The sequence below is a fragment of the Pyrus communis genome, chromosome 3 (genome assembly GCF_963583255.1).
Source record: "Pyrus communis chromosome 3, drPyrComm1.1, whole genome shotgun sequence".
NCBI lineage: Eukaryota > Viridiplantae > Streptophyta > Magnoliopsida > Rosales > Rosaceae > Pyrus > Pyrus communis.
The window spans coordinates 3,721,946-3,742,542 of NC_084805.1; the positions used below are offsets into that span (position 1 = coordinate 3,721,946).

General features: G+C 37.5%; 4 protein-coding genes across 4 annotated transcripts; 3 read left to right on the forward strand and 1 right to left on the reverse strand.

The window, feature by feature from the left end:
* The first annotated feature begins 2,109 nt into the window (after positions 1–2,109).
* On the forward strand, positions 2,110–7,265 carry LOC137729579 (ABC transporter G family member 1-like). The gene is made up of 8 exons (XM_068468554.1): positions 2,110–2,465; positions 4,376–4,455; positions 4,672–5,142; positions 5,254–5,340; positions 5,427–5,546; positions 5,677–5,871; positions 5,967–6,053; positions 6,139–7,265. The coding sequence occupies exons 1-8, from the start codon at positions 2,132–2,134 to the stop codon at positions 6,820–6,822; spliced, it is 2,058 nt and encodes a 685-aa protein (XP_068324655.1). The 5' UTR covers positions 2,110–2,131; the 3' UTR covers positions 6,823–7,265.
* Positions 7,266–8,856: 1,591 nt separating this feature from the next.
* On the forward strand, positions 8,857–10,584 carry LOC137728947 (small ribosomal subunit protein uS13m-like). The gene is made up of 3 exons (XM_068467760.1): positions 8,857–8,990; positions 9,893–10,120; positions 10,215–10,584. The coding sequence occupies exons 1-3, from the start codon at positions 8,919–8,921 to the stop codon at positions 10,386–10,388; spliced, it is 474 nt and encodes a 157-aa protein (XP_068323861.1). The 5' UTR covers positions 8,857–8,918; the 3' UTR covers positions 10,389–10,584.
* Positions 10,585–11,673: 1,089 nt separating this feature from the next.
* On the forward strand, positions 11,674–13,057 carry LOC137728948 (small ribosomal subunit protein uS13c-like). The gene is made up of 3 exons (XM_068467761.1): positions 11,674–12,002; positions 12,089–12,313; positions 12,652–13,057. Exons 1-3 carry the CDS (start codon positions 11,889–11,891, stop codon positions 12,814–12,816), a joined length of 504 nt encoding a protein of 167 aa, XP_068323862.1. The 5' UTR covers positions 11,674–11,888; the 3' UTR covers positions 12,817–13,057.
* Positions 13,058–14,607: 1,550 nt separating this feature from the next.
* On the reverse strand, positions 14,608–15,974 carry LOC137728946 (protein EXORDIUM-like 2). The gene has a single exon (XM_068467759.1). The coding sequence runs from the start codon at positions 15,911–15,913 to the stop codon at positions 15,032–15,034; it is 882 nt and encodes a 293-aa protein (XP_068323860.1). The 5' UTR covers positions 15,914–15,974; the 3' UTR covers positions 14,608–15,031.
* Between the last annotated feature and the right edge of the window lie 4,623 nt (positions 15,975–20,597).

Genomic DNA, 20,597 nt, shown 5'->3' on the forward strand with positions numbered 1-20,597 from the left:
CCCTAGGTAAGGAGAGTTTGACATAAATATTGGGTGTAGAGATAAAAGTTGATTGTAATAAAAAAAAATATGTATGGTTGTAAAGGGAAAGTTGGGTGTAGAGAGATAAATAATGGGTTCAAATAAAACTTTTCTTACCTCTATAAGTATTACTCCCATAATGGTTAAACATTAGCACGCAAAAGTGGTCATCTTGCCCAAGTAGGACATCCTTTGGAGATAATTAGATATAGAAATAGAACCAAGTTTCTTGTCAATTATTAGGTTCAATTCTGAAGATTTTGTTTAATAACCAAGTTCTATTGACCTTTGATCCAAACCAACTTTCCTATTGGAAAAAAAATTCCATGAATTAAATACATTATTCGTTAGTTAAAATTGATCAATCTCATCAAGATAGTCACTAAAATTAAAATTGATCTATTGGTTGTTTGGCTGAATCTGTTTGGGAGACGCAAAAGGCTGGCTGCCTGCGTCTGCATTTGCTGGGCTCATGCTGCAACTGGAGGCGCTGTGGCCTAGGCCTGGGCCCCTGCTGCTGGAAGCGCTGTGGTCTGGACCTGTGTTGCCTGGTTCTAAGCTCGCTAGGCTACCTCTGTGTGGGTTGAAGGCTGGCGCAGCTGCCTTCTTGCTTAGTAGATTGGAGACATGGCTATTGCAGTGATAGGGAGTGATGGCAGCCTTCGTCACTTCGTGGTCCGCCACATGGATGAAAAGAAAGCATGTAGAAAGTGTCATTCGTTGTGGTTTCAAAATTTTCTACCATTGTATAATTTCTCCTGAGATTGATTGAAGAACTTTAAAAAATCATGTCATTAGTAATCTTGACGTGATGAAAAGTTGAGTGTATATCATACACGTGTAAGCTGGATGCTATGTTCGTAGTATGGACAAGTTGAATAACATAATCATACAAGTGTAAGTTGGATGTCATGTTTGTAATATGGACAAGTTGAATATATGTCATACACATGTAAGTTGGACGGTCTTGTAGTATTCATTTGTACTTATATGTGAGAGGTCTTAAGTTTGGATTTTGTGGGTGACGAGTTCAATACCAATTCACACACACACGTGTGTGTGTATGTATATAATTGAGTAATGGTTTCTACTCATGCGCCCCACGTTCGAAACTATTATTCGAACCCTCATCCTCCCACCCCCTAGCATTATTCTTTTATTATTCCTTTTTAGATGAAACGATAGAGATTTTATAAAAATATTAAAGTCATACAACCAATCTTGCAAAAGAGCATCCTAGGTGATATCTGGAGGCTCTTCGAACCAACATGAATCAACATTAGAAAAATAGTTGTTATTAACACCAAATGAAATAAATATTCATATTTTTCATTCCTTCGATTCATGAAATAAGTAAAATAACGTTAAAAGTAGTGGTATTTTAATTTCGATGTGAAGCTCCCGCTTATACTACACCTCTCTAGTCATTAAACAAAGTTAGACTAGGGTCAAGCTCAACAAGGTTTTCTTTCCACAATGATTATGCCAAGCTCATTCTCTTGGCTATGATTTCACTGGATAGTAGACAAGGACAATAGAAATCTTGTTAATATTAATCCATTTATGTGTGTCACTTATTAGATGACGAGACATTTGACTACCTAAAAAGAGTCATAGTTACTCCAGTTGTTTACCCATGCTTAGTTGAATTTCTTCATTTTAACATCCAAAACACTGACAGAAATCATATTGCACTAGCATTCACAGACTATCGCTATGCTTTACTTTAACCAAACAGTCGAATTCTCCTTATCAAATAAGAAAAGACATGGAAATTAATTTCCCATAAATTTCGTCGCATACCGAACGGAGCCGAAAAATACCTTTTAACAACCGAAAAAACTAATTGTGGACCAATTGGCTTGGCTAACCTTCCAACAACCCAGAAAAGCTAATTGGTTAATTGAGATCACAACTTGAACCACACGACTACACGAGGGCCCCGGTCCCGTCCTCTTATTCCCACAATTATTTCCCGAGAGGGGAAAAAAATTTGTACACGTTACGTACATTTTAAGGTTCTTTAAATACCGGGCATCCTTAACCATTTCCCCAACAAAATCTCTCTCTCTCTCTCTCTCTCACAGAAAGAGAAATTGCCCATATCCATATGGCTTCTACTTTAAATCTTAATGTCCACCACAATGCTACTGAGCATGAATATGGTTCAGCTGTACTGGAGATTGAAACACAAGTACTGCCAAGGGCTGGCGGAGGAGGAGGAGGTGGCGGCGTCCAAAACAACAACCATGCAAATTTGGAGGAGGGTGTGTTGCTGACATGGGAGGACTTGTGGGTGACAGTAGTTTCCAAGAAGAACAGTATTGGTAGCAGCAGCAGATCAATCCTGCAAGGTCTAACTGGTTATGCCAAGCCTGGGGAGCTCTTGGCTATAATGGGTCCTTCTGGCTGTGGCAAGTCCACTCTCCTTGATGCTTTAGGAGGTAATAATCGATACCCTACTTAATAATTCATTCCAATTTCCATTCTACGAGATATAATTTCAGCACGGTTAACGATTGCATGCAGGTACAGAGATAAGCATCCGGATGCTATTTTTTGGTTGTCTAGTCAAACAATATTTATATGAATTTGTGAAATAATTTTAAAATCTCGCATCAGAAAATTTACATAATAAATACAATATATAATGAACAGTTCTACATTTAAATATCAAGATTTTAGAATTGTGCAAGCAATCCACTACTAAACACATCAATATTGTCCTAATTTAACAACTTGCAAAGTCTAGTAGGTGTTGGGCTTTATTATAACATGCATCGGTATTAGTAGGAATGGAACCAGGTAATTATAATTAACATGCCAAACTACTAGGTCAGCATGGGATTTTCAACATGCTCCTCACGTGAAACCATACTTTTATTGGATTACGTGAAAAATGAATTCCACACCGAATAAGGAAAAGACAAGCACGTGAATACTACACACTTGGATTAGACCCATTAATTGGGGTCATGTCAAAGTAATTAAAAACCCAGTATTATAGCTCAAATAAAATTCGATCTTATACTATGTCAAAATTTCAAATATTGTCCCAAATTAACCATATACACAACCCGATATGTGTTGGTTTTATCACAAAAAGCCTTAATGTAATTAGGAATGAAACCATGTAATTATCTGTTGAAAATTGTTTTATCAAACTCCGATGTAGGATTTACAACACGAATTGCATTGAGGTCTTTACTATTGATAAAACTGCTCACAGGTCATCCTATGCAAATAGTACATACGATGCAAATTTTTCGTTCATATGTTTTTATATAGTTTAATGACTAAACAGTCTCATATTTTAGTGATTGCAAGATGATCTTTACAAAGTGCTTTATAGGATGAACAATTTTTCCATATTATAAACATGAAGTTTTGTAAAGTCGGTCATGTAGTGACTTAAGGAGGAACCCCTCCTTATCTATAGTGGTGGAGCTAGGATTTCATGTGAGGAGGAGCCTTTCACAAATGCAAAGAAATATGATGAATAATAGTTACAAAACTACTAATCAAAACACCATAATAACACGTGCATCTATAATATTTTATATTTTCAATAATCATAATTGTCTTTCAAGAATTTTCATATTTTGAAACTGTTGCATGATAACGTCATTATCTATACTATTAAATTTAATAAGAAGAATTAATCAAAAGGTCCAAACTCTTTACACTTAAGTAAGATGTTAGATAGACGAGAAACAATAAAAAAATTATAGAAAGTAAGATAGATTTTACAAATAGTATTGTTTTTGTTGAATTAATTTGAATTTTATATGAAAATAGATATGAAATTCAAGAAATGAGAAGAATAATAACTTTTTAGTCTTGGACTCTTGCTCCTGGGTTGACTGTGAAAGAAAGACCAAAGAAGTTTTTTGTTTAAATTAAAAGTGAACGGGTTTAATGTTAAGAGATTTTTTTTTCCTCAAAATGTTGAAGGTTATTGATTTTATGTCCAATAAATAAATATTAAAATAGTGTTGGGATGGAATCAAATATGGGAGTTGGAATTTTAAATAGGAGATAATTTACAATGTGTTTTGTATTATTGACTAATAGGAGAAGGGTTGTAAAGAAGAATAATGAAAGATGTTTATAGGGGAAGGCTTGCAAAAAAAATGTGAGGATAGGCCTATTCTCTTCTTCCCTCCCCCTCCCCCCCCCCCCCCCCCCCCCCCCGCGCTCATCCATTGAGGAGCCAAGTTAATTCGTAATTAATTAGTTGGACTGCTGAATTATTAACAAAGTATATTAAAGACTCTGTGGGATCTTGAGTGTGAATTAACAAACACTATGTGCATAGGCACTCTAACTTACAACTCATGTTTATACACTGCAGGGAGATTGAGTTCAAACACAAGGCAAACGGGGAAGATCCTAATTAATGGGCATAAACAAGCACTAGCTTATGGAACTTCGGTGGGTGTGGCTTCAATTATACGTATCATTAATGCTTCGAGTCTAATAGCTGTTAGATTTTATTTTACATTATTTTAGATCATTTATTTTCAATCTCAATCATTCATTCTTGTATTATTCAATGTTATGCAGTATTTTGAAGAAATCTCCCTTAATTTTTCACTCTTTTTATCATATTTTTTTTAATAAATTACATCTACTTATATACGGATACAGGCATATGTCACACAAGATGACACTTTAATGACGACGTTAACCGTTAAAGAAGCCGTATATTACTCTGCTCAGCTGCAACTGCCAGACTTCATGGCCAAGTCAGAGAAGAAAGAGAGAGCAGAAGTTACAATTAGAGAGATGGGTTTGCAGGACGCCATGAACACAAGGATTGGAGGTTGGGGAGCTAAAGGCCTCAGTGGTGGCCAAAAGAGGAGAGTAAGCATTTGCATTGAGCTTCTCACACGCCCTAAGCTTCTCTTCCTTGACGAACCGACAAGCGGCCTTGACAGTGCAGCTTCTTATTATGTCATGAGCAGAATTGCAAATCTTGATAAAAGTGATGGAACTCCAAGGACTATTGTTACATCCATCCATCAGCCTAGCTCTGAAGTCTTTCAACTTTTTGACAGTCTTTGTCTTCTGTCTTCTGGAAGAACTGTCTATTTTGGTCCTGCTTCTGCAGCAAATCATGTAAGGCCAGCTCCATGCATATGAGATGGCTTTCTTTCTAATTAAGTTCAGAAAATCAGAGTTATTTAAATATATTGTTAACTATGTACTGATGTTCTTAATTGGTTGCAGTTTTTCACTTTAACTGGTTTCCCATGCCCAACTCTCCAAAATCCATCGGATCACTTCCTTAAGACCATAAACAAAGATTTTGAGCAGGTAAGAAAATCTCTTAGGAAACAAGAAGTCACATAACATGCTGATAAACCTTTAGAAATCTAATAGAACTTTGTAACACGTCGCAGGACATTGAGCAAGGCGTAACCACACCAACAGAAGTAGCAATTGATACTCTAATAACGTCCTATAAAGAATCTGAAACCTTTCAGCAAGTTCAAAGACAAGTAGCTGAACTGTGTAAACAGGTAAACTAGTAATCAGATTCATAGAAGTAATTATGTATGAACCTTTTTGAATAAAATTTCAAATTGCAGTAGTGACCCCAGGATTAGTGGGGGGACATCATCGACTAACATTAATTCACATGAAATTTAGGACTCTGTTGAAAAATTGGAGAAGAGAAGCCGTGCTGGCTTTCTTACACAATCTCTTGTACTTACAAGAAGATCCTTCGTGAACATGCATAGAGATCGAGGCTATTATTGGTTGCGCCTGGCTATCTACATCTCCATGACCCTAGGCCTCGGTACTATCTATCAAGAGCTTGGACATGGTTATAGATCTATTCAGGTAAGTGAGAGAGAGATCTATATATGTACTATGTATACAAGGAAATTGTCCCCTTAGTAGGCAGTTAATTAGTACATAACATTCGTATGTTGCAGGCAAGAGTCTTGCTGCTCACGTACATATCTAGTTTTCTAACTTTCATGGCCATTGGTGGATTCCCTTCCTTTGTGGAAGATATGAAGGTAAATTAATCTAGTTTAGAATACTTCATTAGCGATCAATGTTAAAATTAGTGTTCCTAAACTCTACTTTTTGTTGTAAATGCAGGTATTTGAACGAGAAAGACTGAACGGGCACTATGGTGTCTGTGCATTTGCTTTTGGCAATACATTTTCTTCCGTGCCTTTCTTGATAATGATTTCAGTGATTCCCGGGGCAATAACTTATTACCTTGCTGGACTTCATACCGGATTGGAACACTTTGTCTACTTTTCTTGTGTGTTGCTTGCTTGCATGATGTTGGTTGAGAGTCTTATGATGATAGTTGCTAGTATTGTGCCCAATTACCTCATGGGAATAATAGCTGGTGCTGGAATTCAAGGTCTTTTGATGTTATGTGGTGGATTCTTCCAATTACCAAGTGATCTTCCCACGCCGGTGTGGAAGTATCCAATGTACTACATTGCCTTCCACAAGTATGCATACCAGGGATTGTTCAAAAATGAATTCCAAGGAACAATGTTTCCAGCAAGTGAAGCCGGAGGACCATTCATCAGCGGCGAACAAATTTTGAGAGAGAGATGGCAAGTGGAAATGAGATATTCTAAGTGGGTGAATGTTGCTGTGTTGTTCGGGATGGTAGTTCTATATCGAGTTATGTTCTTGGTTATCATCAAGACTACAGAGAAGGTTAAGACTAGTACTACGGCCCTTCTGTCAATGCCTACCAAGCGAAACCTGCAAGTATTGGTTAATCCCTCATCTACGCCCGTGCATGGAGAGAACCACTAGGATAATATCAATATTATGTATTGTTTTTACGACAGACAAATTCCAAGGTATGGCGCAATACAAATAAAGCTGTGCGAGTAGATAGATATATATATATATATATACACATGTACTTCGAACAATATCATGTGTGTAATAATATTATAATTACCATATTAGGCAGAACTTACCCCAATGCTTCTCCTTATGTAACAGAAAGTATTTTTCAAGTTTTAAGACTGATTTGAAATCATATGGAGAGTTTTATTTGTTTGTTTTACCTTTAATTGGATTTAAAAAGAAATTAAGAACCCACTAGCGATTCGTTTAGTGATGTAATTTCAAATCTCCAACTCCTTAAGTAAATATTTCATGAGTTGTATAAAAGAAAAAAATGATCGGACAAATTTATAATAGAAAATTAGGTTATGACTCTTTAGGCTATCTCCAAGCGAAATGACTAAACATAGCCTCGTCCAGAATTATAGCCCTGCAAAAAAAATTATCTTAAATGAACTATGTCAGGTCATACTCATATATCATCTACAATTGAAGAGGCTAAACATATCCTATAATAATTTGTTAGTTCTAAGTTTAAATTTATTGGTTAATTTAATTAAACTACCTTTGGATGTTTTCAAATCTAATTGTTGGATTTGAATCAATTATTATAACTGAGGAGCTGGTCCCCAGGAAACAGGCTAAGAGGGGGCTACATTTAGCCAGCCTAATGCCCCTTTGGCCAAATAATATTCTAGTAAGCTCCATAGAATTATACCCTAACCATCAGTTGAAGATGAGTTTTTGGACAAATCAAGCCATTTTTTGACTTTTGGACATTTAGCCTCTCCATTAGATACGACCTTAACCCTGAGCTACAGTACAAAATTATCTTTGCTATTGTTTTATATAACGATAGATTTAGACTAAGGATGAAAAAAATATATTGATATCAAACTTGTCATTTTCGAGATTTAAGCCTAGAAATTCTTTCTTTTAAGGAAAGAAAAATATTATTAGACTATAAGGGAGCGTTTGTTTGCCCTCACTAAACTTTGTTGTATTGGACTGGCTTAACTGGAATTGCTAAGCCATGTTTGGTGCGAAGGACTAGCATTAATGAGTCTAAGTCGGATTTGCCCCAACTAAGTCCTTCGCTAGGTAGTCTTAGTGAGTCCCCCCGAAATGTATGGGATTGTTAGTCCCGTCTCCAAATCTACTTCCTTTTTACACTGCATCGTTTGTACATTACTTCATCTCTGTTTACCCACCCCCAAATCAGCTTCTCTCACTGCCAAAATCTCAAAATCAAAACACCAAAATTAAAAAAACAAAAAAAAAAAATGAAAAACAATAATAACAATGGGAGAAGCTGATCAGCAAGCATTCTTCACGCATTCTTCATTTTTCCCATAAAATTCTGAGATGGCTATCTTGCTCTGGAATTGCAGACGGAGAAGCCAACGCATGTATCAAAGGGAGCAGAGAGATTCGAAAAATTTTGGGAGAAAAAAGGTGAGGAAGGTGAAGATACCTAACAGCGGGAAGAGGGTGAAAGGGATGAGCTTGTCTTGAAAGATCTACCATGACCTTGTTTTGAAAGATTGTGTTTTGCAAGAAATACAAGGTGAAAATGAGAGAATGGATGGAGTAGGAGAGAATGGATGGTTAAATTAATATTATTAGATAAAATAATAAAATATTATTAGATAAGTGTTAAATAACATAATATTATAGTTTGTTTATATTCAATTTTTTTGTCCGATACTGTACCAAACGCTTCATTAAATTAGTCCAATTTAGTTTAGTCTAAGACAATCCAACTTAATCCTAAAGCTAGTCCAGTCTAAAATAACTGCGTGAAACAAACTCAACTATGTGACCATAACTTCTATGTGAACAAAGTACAAAAATAAGGTGGGAAGTTTTAAATAAAATGATGTGGATAACTTGGTAAATTTCTGTGCACATAGAAGCGGGCCAAGCCCAAATGAAAAATAGATAAAGGCCGGTTATTTTGGCAGACAAAAATCCCTAGTGTTGGTTTGACTGAGTTTTCCTTTGGCATTCTGCAACTGTGGCAAAATCTAAGTATCCAGCGACCAATTGATCATTTGATGATGCTGGGGTTACGCGGTTCAATCGCAACCGTTTCTGATGCGAGTCGTCGACTCCTTCAATCTGTATCGGTAAGTTCGAATACCTTAAAAAACTTAATTTTATCAGACTGATCGTTTCTTTTATTGAATTCAAACAAACTGTGTTTAGGGTTTAGGGTTTATGACTGTGGATCATGTTCGTACTAAAGATGGTGCTTTAGAATTTTTCTGGGGTTTCATGAATTGTTGGTTGCCTCGTCTGGTTTTTATTTTTTGGGTCTGAAATTGTCCCTCATTTGGTTGCTGTAAAATTATCTAAGTGAAGAAAAAACAACTCATGCCTCGTGGGGTTGGTTTTTTTACTAAGATTTGTCATGCATTGGAGAATTTTTGTTGATTGAATGGTTTTTTCCAATGCGGGGTGAGATCAGCCGACCAATTGGTCCGTCAATCGGCTACTCACATCTCGCAGCTATCCTGCAAAATTTATCCCCGAACTGTGATTTTATATTGCGGGCCAGCCTTGGCACAACGGAAAGGTTGCTCCTTTGTGACTGAAAGGTCACAGGTTTGAGTCGTGAAAACAGCCTCTTTGCCTCACCCTGACCCTCGCAAAGTGGGGACCCTTGTTAGCCTAGGGTCGCCCCTTTATCTGAGATTTTGTATTGACCAAGGGGTTTTCTCCAATGTGGTAACGGCCACTCAAATCCCACAACTAGCATGCAAGATTTTTCCCACATTGTAAATTTCTGCATCGACTAAAATGATTGACTAGTGAATTATGAAATGGCAAATTTCTGCATAATGATTGACTAATTCACAGTTTTGAATTAGTTGCTTTTTCATTATAAATTGTAACAACACCCTAAGATCCAAAAATCGTGATGAGATATTCTTACCACCCCCAATATGCTAAGCATTTCAAATTTGAAAGGTTACAGATTCATATGTTGGTTTAATGATCATATTTGAGCTTCCTGTGTCACTTGCAGTTTCATGGGGTCCATGTGCAATGCCTGAATATAAAAGCAGGAATGGAGATTCCAGACAATAAGCCCCTTAAGTATGCGCTTCAGTACATACGTGGAATCGGCAGAGCCAGGGCTGGCTTGATCATATCTGAGCTAAACATGACCAACAAACGTGCCAAGGACTTGACCCGAAGAGAAGTTGTTGCCATTGGCGATGAAATCTCCAAGTACTTAGTTGGAAGGGAATTGGTATACATAGCTCTCTCTGTTTCTCGCCCTCCTCTCCCTCTATTTTAGTGCTACTTGCATCACTAACAGGTTTGGGTTTTTCGGGGTTTTTCAGGCGACCATTGTCGAGAGAGACATCAAGAGAATGAAGGACATTCAGTGCTACAAAGGGATCAGGCACATCGATAAGTTGCCTTGCCGAGGGCAGCGCACCAGCACCAATGCCAGGACTAGGAAAGCTAATCCACGGATTGCGGTTGCATCATCAAACAAGGTGAAGAATAAGTAGTCAGTATAAAAGAAGTCATCAGTTTGGAAACAGAAGACAGCTTCTTTTCACAACTTTTGAGTTTTGAAGCCATGGTTGTTAGATGTCTTACTACTTATCCTCAAAGTTTCACTCACCCATCTCTCTTAACCTTTCCAACTTTTATGTTAAAACAACTCTTGGATATTATAATCTCAAGAATTTTCTGAGAAGTTTCTTTTGGTTTCTATTCGATCAAAAGGTAACCATCAGTTTCCAAGCTTGGCAGTAAATCAAAGTGAACACCAAAGCTTGCGCTTTCAAATATCGAGTGAACTTCTCTTAGATTTAATTGACGAGGGGGTCTGCCACCAAGAAGTGAAATCAAATTCAAGAAGTCTTGTTATTACAAATTTCTCGTTTCGTCCCTACAACTTTGTGATTGAGAAGTTTCCTTTCAGTTTTATGAAAGAATCAGCATTTCATGCCTACTTCTGTAGACAATACTTTTACATTTCCGTACACACAAATGCTGCTAAGAGACTGCTCTGCTGCCTAATCCAGTTTTCGTAGGGAACTAGATTTTCCGAAAGTTCGGTCTTATACCTTTGAATTTCATTCTGGCAGTTCAAGAACTTATAGGGCCACAAACAGCTGCCACAGACAATTTTTTGAGTTTGCTTGGACGAGGGTAGACGCCGAAGTTGGTGTTTGATATGGTCACTGAACATTTCTGCTTACATAGGCACTCCTGTAAAGATAAAACATTTCTGCTTACATAGGCACCCCCACAGAAAGCCACAGAAAGCCAGAGAAAGCCAACGCTTTCAGTTCTTTTCATTTTTTGTAAGCGGATAGGTCAAATCCAGGCATGCTTGGTTAACAGAAATGGAAAAAGAAAAGAATTGTAAAACTAAAATAATAAGAGAAGTAACGAAAGAGAACAAGATTAACTAGTTTCTCTTGTCGATCCGATTCTTGAATTTAGATGATGAGTGAAATAATAATCTTACCCATATTTTAGTAAACGCCGAAAACACAAGAATCAAAATGATTTCAATTCTTTTTCATCGTGGGATCAAGAATTTTACTGGCCGAATGATGAACCGGAATACAACTGTTTCATGAGTCTGACATTCACTTAACGGCTCCGAATCAGACTAAGATGCCTAGTATTTTATACAAAGTTGACTGTCGAAGAGGCTTTGGCCGGCACCACACCAGTACCTCATATTAATCACGATTGTTTGCTCCTTGTGTACATGATCGTTCTCGCATACTCGTATTATCCACTTCCAACAGCTTTCAAGGGGAACATCTACTGCCCCAGCCTCAGCCGCACCGAGTATTCAGACGTTTCCACGTGAAACCTTTTTATCTCAACTTAATCAGAACCGTTCATATTTGATCCAACGGTGTCGAAACGCTGCGCATATATTGTGTTGCGCACTTGACATTTGGCCAGAACAGGATAACTCGACCCCATCGTCTTCATCCACACACAAACACAAAGCTCATCACTCCCACAACTCAGACACAGCCATGGCGCAAACACTGGCAATGCCTCTGGCACCCTCCCTCTCTGTAATCTGCAATGGAAGAAACTCTAATCCCCTCTCCAACAGCCTCTCCTTCCCAATCAGACCCCCCAATCAGGTAAATTTCACATTTTAAATTCTGGGTCGACCTCAGAATTTCATGGGTCGACCTCAAAATTTAAGGGTCTCGTTGATTTTGCGCAGGTTGGTGGCTTGAGCATCAAATGCGTGCGTGTTGGCGGAGTTGAAATCCCCAACAACAAAAGGGTCGAGTACTCTCTTCAGTACGTTCATGGAATTGGGCGTACTAGGGCACGAACAATCCTAATCGACCTCAACATGGAGAACAAAATCACCAAAGATTTGTCGGAAGAAGAGCTCACCATTATCCGAGATGAAGTCTCCAAGTACATGATTGAAGGAGATTTGGTAAACCCTCAAACTTTATTTGTTGCAAATACAATAATTTTGCTCACTGGCATAACTTTTATTGTCGTTAGATGAGTTTAAATTTTGACATTTATGTAGCAAATGCATTAGATCACCTTCGTTTAACCGCAATCAATTGCGGTGGGTGGAGCAAAATGCACCCTTAATTTGTTAGGGTTTCCTTTTTCATATAATGGGATGTCATTCTGGCGGTATCTCAAGTCAATCATGCGCGTCCTGGGTTATAACTTTCGCACATGGGATTGCCTGATTGGCTTGGGATGTGGCCACAGTTTCCATTGGATGAAAGTTCTATTGGGATTTTTTGTATGTTGCAGAGGAGGTTCAATGCCTTGAATATAAGGAGACTCAAGGAGATTCAGTGCTACAGAGGCATACGCCACAGCCAGGGATTGCCTTGCAGAGGACAGCGCACCAAGAACAACACTAGGACCCTGAAGGGTAAGAGGGTCACTGTTGCTGGAAAGAAAAAGGCCCGTTAAGTAATCGAATGGGTTTTCGACTCTTTTTATAATTGGTAATGAACTCCTTTGTCTGGTTTTGTGTTTTAGCATTAACTGCAATTGTTCTGATCGCTTTTGCTTCGTTGAGCTGTGCCCTCACCTTTGGAAATGTAGTTGGGATCATCAATGTGTATTGAGCATTTTATCATGACTTGTATATGTCGGTGTTCTTGTTTGATCAGAATTTTATTCATAGGATTGTCAAATGTTGAGAAGGAAATGTTGTCTAATCACTTGGTCACACTGCAGTAGAGTCTTGACTACTTGGAATGCTATGAAATTTAATCAGAAGCGATGAACTTGCTGAAATTGTTTACAAAATCTAGATGGCCTAGTTTCTCAAATCATCAAAATCCTTGTCATTCGGTTTGATCATCTTTTTCATCTGTCTTTTCACCAGCATGCTTCACTGTTTCTTCCTGCTTGTGCCGGAATTTGTCCTCCATGCTTTGTCATGTATGATGGGTTTGAAGTGTTCAGCACGTATTTAATCGCTCACAGTTCTGCAATTTTGTGAATCACCACTTGCATTTCTATATGCATTCATCAATCACCACTTCCTTACAAACTTGTTCAGAAGATTTCTACTGTTTCACATTTCCTCTGGTAATTAGAATGCTTTTCATACGATATATTACTTGAACGCATGAATTTTAACTGTAGTTGGATAAGTATGGAACTTGAAATGTTTGGTTAATACTTTTGCATCTCTGTCCACCCAAAAAACTCAACCTCTGGTTCTTTTGTTATTCTGTAGCTGTTGCTCTATAATATAAATGTTGAAAAATTGAAATTGGCTAGTTACGTGAGTATTTTCGGGGGAAGAAGTTGCTGAGCTTGGTATGGTTACGTAGTAAACATGGGTACAAATATACTAAAACTTCTCTTATGCATTGAAGAAGTTACTGAGCATGGTACTAGTATTTATGTTCATTGCATTTTGTCTTCCAAGTGTATGATTATTCTATGGTCTTGGGTTGAAAGTAAAGGTGTTTACTTTCAAACGGGCACCATGATATTGTATTACGTTCACGTGATGAAAGTCTTATAGCTAAATCTGTTAATTAATTATGTTACAACGTTGTTGTTATGGACACAAGAATCCACTTGTGATGCTACTTAGGACTGGTTTGGTATTTCTGTATTTTGAAAAAAAACTGCTTCTGCTGTGTTGTGAGAATAAGCTCATTTTTGTTGCTTCACTTTTTCAGCTTATTTTCACCCAAAACTGTGAAAATAAGCTGTTTTTAAGTGTTTACCAAACACCTTTTTGAGCTCAGTTTTTTTTTACACTCACTTTTTATAAAAGCATCTCAGTACCAAACTATTACTTAGTACTACAATTTAGTGATATATCTTTTCACTTGTAAGTGAGAGACCTTAGGTCGTCAAATGCGAGTTTGAACAATATTATTGCTAGTTTGTTGTGACACTAAGTTTACTTGCTTCCCTTAGCTAAATAATTATCGTTTGGAAAAGAAAAATATAAAATAAATAAATAAATCTACTTGTGGATAGTCAAATTGACATAGACTAAAGTGAATACGACAAAAAAACTAACCATAGTAAATGTGGTGCCTTATCACTTAAGCATAAAAACAAAATAACCGTGTGTCGTTGAAAAGTAGTGTTACACGGGATTCTTTTCTTTTTTCTCTCTAAACACGCGAGTCGAAATTAAGTGTGAGAAAATTTTGCCCTCCGTCCGGCTATTAAGAAACCGAATTACGTGAGCGACGTCTCGTACTTATAATATTAAGATTACAAAAATAATATAAAAATATATATTATTGACCATTAAGATAATATAAAAATATATATTATTGACTTGATACGCCATCGTCGACCACCCTGGTTGCTAACCCCTCATTTAGCTTTTGTTTATGCGATAAAATACAAACTCTTGCTTGTAAAGCGAAAACGAGCACCATCCTTTCATCTTTTCATCTTTTAACTTTTAAAGACAACATTTTCTCTCTCTATAATTGCACTATTGACCCATAACCACTTTATTTCCACTTGATTAACACGTCACGCAAGACGACAAACTTGAAGTGTGTACAAAAACCCACAACCCTATCCACTCCCCGTCCTCATCGGACACCATCCCATCATCACATTATGTAATTATATATATAAAATATTATAATAATATCTACACGATCGCTTGCGGCACAGATGATTGCCACGTCGGTCACACAAGGGGCTTGCATGCAGAGGTCTGCGGGTCCCACATGGCTGGCAGTAGAAACCTCCGCCCGTTCACCCCGACCGCGTTGTAGCTCGCCCCGGTCGCCTTGTCCACCAAGACTTGACCCGGATAACCCGGGTATGCCCCGGTTCCGAAAATGCCCGTGCAGGCAGAGACCGCCTCGAGCGGCGCGCTGGCCGGCCCTTGGAAGTATCCATTGTTGTACGGATTGGTTACGGTTCCCGCCAAGAGAGTGGCGAGGTTTATGATCATGCCGTCAACTCCGACGTCGCCGTTTGGGGCCACTAACGGCGGGGTTTGCGGGCCGTAAATGGGCTGGTGAAAGGGCCAGGCGCATTGGCCGGGGCACTGGACCACCGAGTTCCCAACCCACACGTAAGCCGACTTCTTGTCATGGGCGGAGCCGTGCGTCCCGCAGCGGCTACAGAATCCGTCGACCGCCACGTCACTGGCAGTCAAAACCACGTTGATGGCCTTCAACGCGTTCACTTTTCCGGCGAGGGCTACCAGGTGCCGGTTCCCGAGGGACTTTCCGAGAGAGTAGGCCTCGTGGAGGATTTGCCTGCCGACAACGAGATTGGAGGCGCCGCCCTTGTACTTCTCGGTGGTTTTCCACCAGGAGGAGGCAGAGGGGAGTGGGCCGCGCCGAGGGGCGAGGGAGTGGATGAAGTCGACGATGATGGACCGTTGGATTGGGGTGAAGTGGCCGTACCAGATGAGATTGACGGTGATGTTGCCCTTGAGAAGAGCGCCGTTGTGGTACTTGAGCACCAGGGGCTGCTCCTCCACTAAAGCACCCAAACCGGGCTCGGCCAGAAACATGAGCAGCAAGAGAGAAGTGGCAAAGTGGTAAATAGGATACATTGCGAGGGGCAAGAATTTAAGGCTATTGCTGGGAATCGGGAGTGGGGAGAGTGAATGAATACTACGAATTTGGTTTGGGGTGGTATTTATATTCGGACGATAAGGGAGACAGCTGTAGATAGCAAAGGTTTCTCTGTCTTAGGCGTCCACGTGGGAGTTGGTGATTAGACATTGAGGGCTCTCGAGACCGGAGAATTTGCCAGGCTGTAAGGTTTCTCGGATGCGGGGTAATGAAACTAGAGAGGGTTGTCCCAGGAAATTGATGCCCCGCTTTTAAGCGCTTAGACTCATCACCCCGCATGGCTCTCACCCTCATAATTTTGTGTGATTATTTTATTTGACACGTAAAAATAAAAATAAATTGTGAATAATTAAAATGATTATGTCAAAATTACTCCCATTGTACATGTGATTTTGTTTTTAATGGTTACCAGAATTTGAATCGACCTTCAATAATATTTGCAAATTCTCACTTGTGTTTGTGCTGTTAGGGTTAAGGCCTTGTTTTTTAGTTTTCTTGAGCAAGCCGTATAATCTGTTTTTAGGCCACGTATCGTTTCATTTAATAAAAAATCAAAAAATGAGAATTTTTCTCATAACTTTTGGTATTTCAGGATTTTATCTAAAGATGACTGTTTGTGAACCCCAAACCATAAACTCCGTTGTGTCACATATGACAAAAATGGTTTATTTTCTTGCCTTGACAACGTTTAAGGGACCATTTCTCTCCCCTTCCATCTCTCTCCCCTCCCTTACCCTTCTTTAAATCAGGACCATTCAACCTAGATTCAATGGCTAAGAGTTATGCCACCTCCTAGAATCCCAATTATTTTACCCTTTACCTCTCTCTTCTTGTGTTGTTACCTATATCTGAAAAATTATAGGAAAATCATATTTTTGTACTTGGTGTAACATCTAATATGTCAAATGGTGCGTATAATATTGATTGTATGAATCAACTGCCCTATTATATAGTACACTAATGTGATTGAACTACATAATATCCCTAACATTACTCCCAACATATGATGCACACCAGCAGCTTATCACTAATGGAATGGCTGCAATCAATCCAACTTCATGAATCAGTGTCCAAGTCCTCCATGGCTTCTTGTCCTCTCTCAAGCCCTGATGCCTACCTTCGACGAAGAAATGAGCATCGTCGGAGCTCGCTCTAGCCCCCACATGCAGAAGACCCTCTACTGGTTCGACTTCGTCGTATTGTCGTATTGGGCATCAGCGGCATGGTGGATGATGGTGCCTTTCATCGACTATTTTTTTCCAACGGCTCATTTTTTTTTTTTTTTTCTTACACGGTATAATCTTGTGTTTTAAATTAACTTGTAAATATTATGAACGAGTGAACTATTATCATATCAATTTAGATAAATAATTGAGAAATGTGATGATGTTTCTAAGATTATTCTCAGTTTCAATTTAAAAGTTTAACGATAGATATTAATCATATTATCACATTCTTAAAGTTTTCTTCGAGTGCTCTTTTGCTTCGTTTTTTGTATTAATTTCTACTTGTTGAGGCGTACAAGGATTCGTGACACATTCATCTGCGCCCTCCACTCTAATCTCCATCGGTTCTTTTCTTCCATTTGGTAGCCCCACCTAGTAGGTCTAGCCTGAAATAAGTGAAAAATTCGTGATTTGTCATGGGTTGTCTTTTTTTTTTCAAAAAAAAAAAGGAAAAAAAGTCAAAGGAGGTCCACTATGGAGGAGTTGATAAAGAGTACTGCTACACTTGATATCTAATTGTACTATCTTTCTAATAAAAATAAGGCTGTTCAATAAGTACGAGTCTCATTTCTATTACGAAAATAATACAAATAGATTGTAGAAATAAAAAAAAAAATTTGTTGATAAACAATGACATCATCTAGCTACAAGAAGAGTACAAGCTTTGCCTAGGTGCAAACTTCCAGACCCAAATTTATTCACTGCTTTTAGGGGATTATTCCAAAGATATTATGCTCCCGCATGCATGATTGTTGCCGGTTGAATATTATATAATTAAATATGAACCTCAGTCGCTCCTTGGAGAAAATAAAATAATTTACGTGGAACCAGTTCACGACAATTTAATATTCGAAATTATTTTGTGCTGTGAGCTACTGCAGCCAACAGGAATTTTTCCGAATTCTTTTAGTGAAGATTTTGAAGATTCAAGAATCAAGTTCAATTATCGTATATCATACAGTTAGTTTTTTTAAATATTATTTATATTTAATTTGAAATAAATAAATTTCTAATCGCATAATATATAATAAACAAACAAAATTAACAAATTTCTATAATCTTCACAAACAGAATTCGACAATCCGGATTCCTATTGCGGTATGCACAAACATTTTGTTGGGCGCTCATTCGTTACGTCAGCGTGGTGTTTTTTATTTGGTAGCATAATTGGGAAGTGCGCTAAAGCTGAGCACCTAGTACCAACAACCAAGGTAAGGTAGGATTGGTTTTGGTTTTGGTTTTGGTTCCCTAGGGGTGGTCCACAGTATAGTGGCCTAGTAGTATGGTTTTCCAAAGTTTAAACACTGCTTTTTTTAAGTAATAGAGATCATCTCAAATATTGACACGAGAATTACGTCAAAACATAAGTTAAGGAGAGAATTTATAGAGGGTTATATTTTTTTAGAGAGTATTTAGCTTCTTTTTTTTTCCTTTTGGCTGGGTAAACAAAAGCGGTTAGTGTTTAAAATATTCACAAATTGCCTTCAAACATTCAAAAAGTCAAAGATTGATATGGAAAAGAAGGTAAAGTACAAACTTCACCTATTGGGCAAGATATAAAAAAAAATTAAGAAATGTTATTAGCATTTCAAAAATCTTATTCTATACTTATCACAAGTATATTTTTCTTTCTAAATATAGAAAATTTGAAGGGTAGAATGTGATTTTTGAAGTGCCAATAACAATTCTTAAAAAATTATTGAATATCAATAATATTTATCGATTTACTACATATTGCTGAACCAACCATAAGTTTCCAAATTTTGAATTCTTTTGGAATTTTTTTTCATTAATTTTGACTAAATGAGTAGATATACCAACTCTATTATGAATTTCTATAATCTTTTTAAAAAAAACAATATCGATTTATTGATCTATATTTTTATAAATTTATATGTTGATATTTCTATTTATATCGATGTTTTAATCACTAAATATATCATCCAAACAATATACTCATTAGTCCAAACTGGAGATGCTGACCATTACGCTGCTTTCAGCACGGGTCCTATCAAACATTTCTGGTCTCCAAAACCAAAAGTAAAAAAGTAACAATAATTTTCACCTAACTCATGGAGAAGTCAGGGTTGGGAAATATCGGTTTAATAAATTTTTTATTTTAAAGGCATGCAAGAGATATTTGTTCAGGACATTTTTAAGAGGAACTCGCATCTGTAATCTAATTTGGGTTTAATTTGAATTTACCTAAAATCTCTTGTAGTAAACCAAGACACAAGTACACTTTTAACACATCCAAATCTCGACAACTGCTACATTCATTTGAGTTAATTTGGTTTTTGTAATTTGGTTTGGTTTTCTTTTAAAAGTTCTGAAAGATCAACAAATTACTGGTATTGATCCAACAAAGTAATTGTGTGATAAAAAGGATGCACTGATACAAATAGAGGCAGAACCAGGATCCAAAATAGGGCGCTACGAGGGAAGAAATTGTACAACAAAGCATGAAGTTGTGTCTAGTATATTAGAGCTTTTAAAAAACAGAACGAGCCAAGGCCATTGCAAACCCCAACTAAAGCTCGCCTCTATTAGAGATGTAGTACCAACGTAAAATGTGATAAGTAAATATTTTGTATATTTAATATCGATTTTAATTTTCTTTACTGTGTCATTGACACGTGGAATAAAAAAGATTGTTTATTACACTCTTTACCAATTTTGCAAAAGGTAATGCTAGGAAAACTAAATTTGCACATAAAATTTACAAACTAAATGATGTGTCACCAATAAGAATGAGCACGTTTATCAATATTTAAGTCACATTATCAACTTTCATTTCATTTAATTTACAAAATTATGTCTACATTAGTCTAATGACATTATACTTTTGCAAATTCAGCTTAAATCATATATTTACAAGGACCACTAGTTTGTCATGTTAAAAGAAAATTACAATAAGAAATTGAAGGAAAAAAAAAAAAAAAAAGTTGGTGACTTGTCTTCGTGTCATAACATAATTTAAAAAGTAAAAATAAAAAGGGTCTTTTGTCACGTGACTGTCAACAAGAGAAGGCCTTTTATTTCACGTGAGTTGCAATAGTGCAGCTACGTCGGCAAGGACGGCGACCGACAAGCTGTGGTCAAATGGCGGTGTTGGGGGCTCGATGGGGAGGGACCGGGGAGGGTAATTACATTTTTCCCAAGGCATTGAAATATGAGAGGGGTTGGAGCAGATGGACCCTTTTCACTTTGGACAAGGATTGTCTGTCCTTTCATTTTTCGTGCTTTTTCATGTTTTTTTGTTTGTGTGGTCACAGTTAAGTTACATGAACATTTTATATTACTATTTATTTTTATCTTATTATCTTTATAAAAAAATAATATAAAATGTTAACGTGATTTAACCGTGATTACACAAAACGGAAGGGCACTAGAAATGAATGGGCAGACAATCCTTGTCCCTTCACTTTAGCCCTTA

Bases quoted from the DNA above. Each gene is read 5' to 3' on its own strand.
- LOC137729579 (XM_068468554.1), top strand. From the start codon at position 2,132: ATGGCTTCTACTTTAAATCTTAATGTCCACCACAATGCTACTGAGCAT. The intron at 4,456-4,671 runs GTGGGTGTGGCT...ATACGGATACAG, and splicing joins CACTAGCTTATGGAACTTCG to GCATATGTCACACAAGATGA. The intron at 5,547-5,676 runs GTAAACTAGTAA...CATGAAATTTAG, and splicing joins TAGCTGAACTGTGTAAACAG to GACTCTGTTGAAAAATTGGA.
- LOC137728947 (XM_068467760.1), top strand. From the start codon at position 8,919: ATGATGCTGGGGTTACGCGGTTCAATCGCAACCGTTTCTGATGCGAGT. The intron at 8,991-9,892 runs GTAAGTTCGAAT...TGTCACTTGCAG, and splicing joins GACTCCTTCAATCTGTATCG to TTTCATGGGGTCCATGTGCA. The intron at 10,121-10,214 runs GTATACATAGCT...GGGGTTTTTCAG, and splicing joins ACTTAGTTGGAAGGGAATTG to GCGACCATTGTCGAGAGAGA.
- LOC137728948 (XM_068467761.1), top strand. From the start codon at position 11,889: ATGGCGCAAACACTGGCAATGCCTCTGGCACCCTCCCTCTCTGTAATC. The intron at 12,003-12,088 runs GTAAATTTCACA...GATTTTGCGCAG, and splicing joins CAATCAGACCCCCCAATCAG to GTTGGTGGCTTGAGCATCAA. The intron at 12,314-12,651 runs GTAAACCCTCAA...TGTATGTTGCAG, and splicing joins ACATGATTGAAGGAGATTTG to AGGAGGTTCAATGCCTTGAA.
- LOC137728946 (XM_068467759.1), bottom strand. From the start codon at position 15,913: ATGTATCCTATTTACCACTTTGCCACTTCTCTCTTGCTGCTCATGTTT.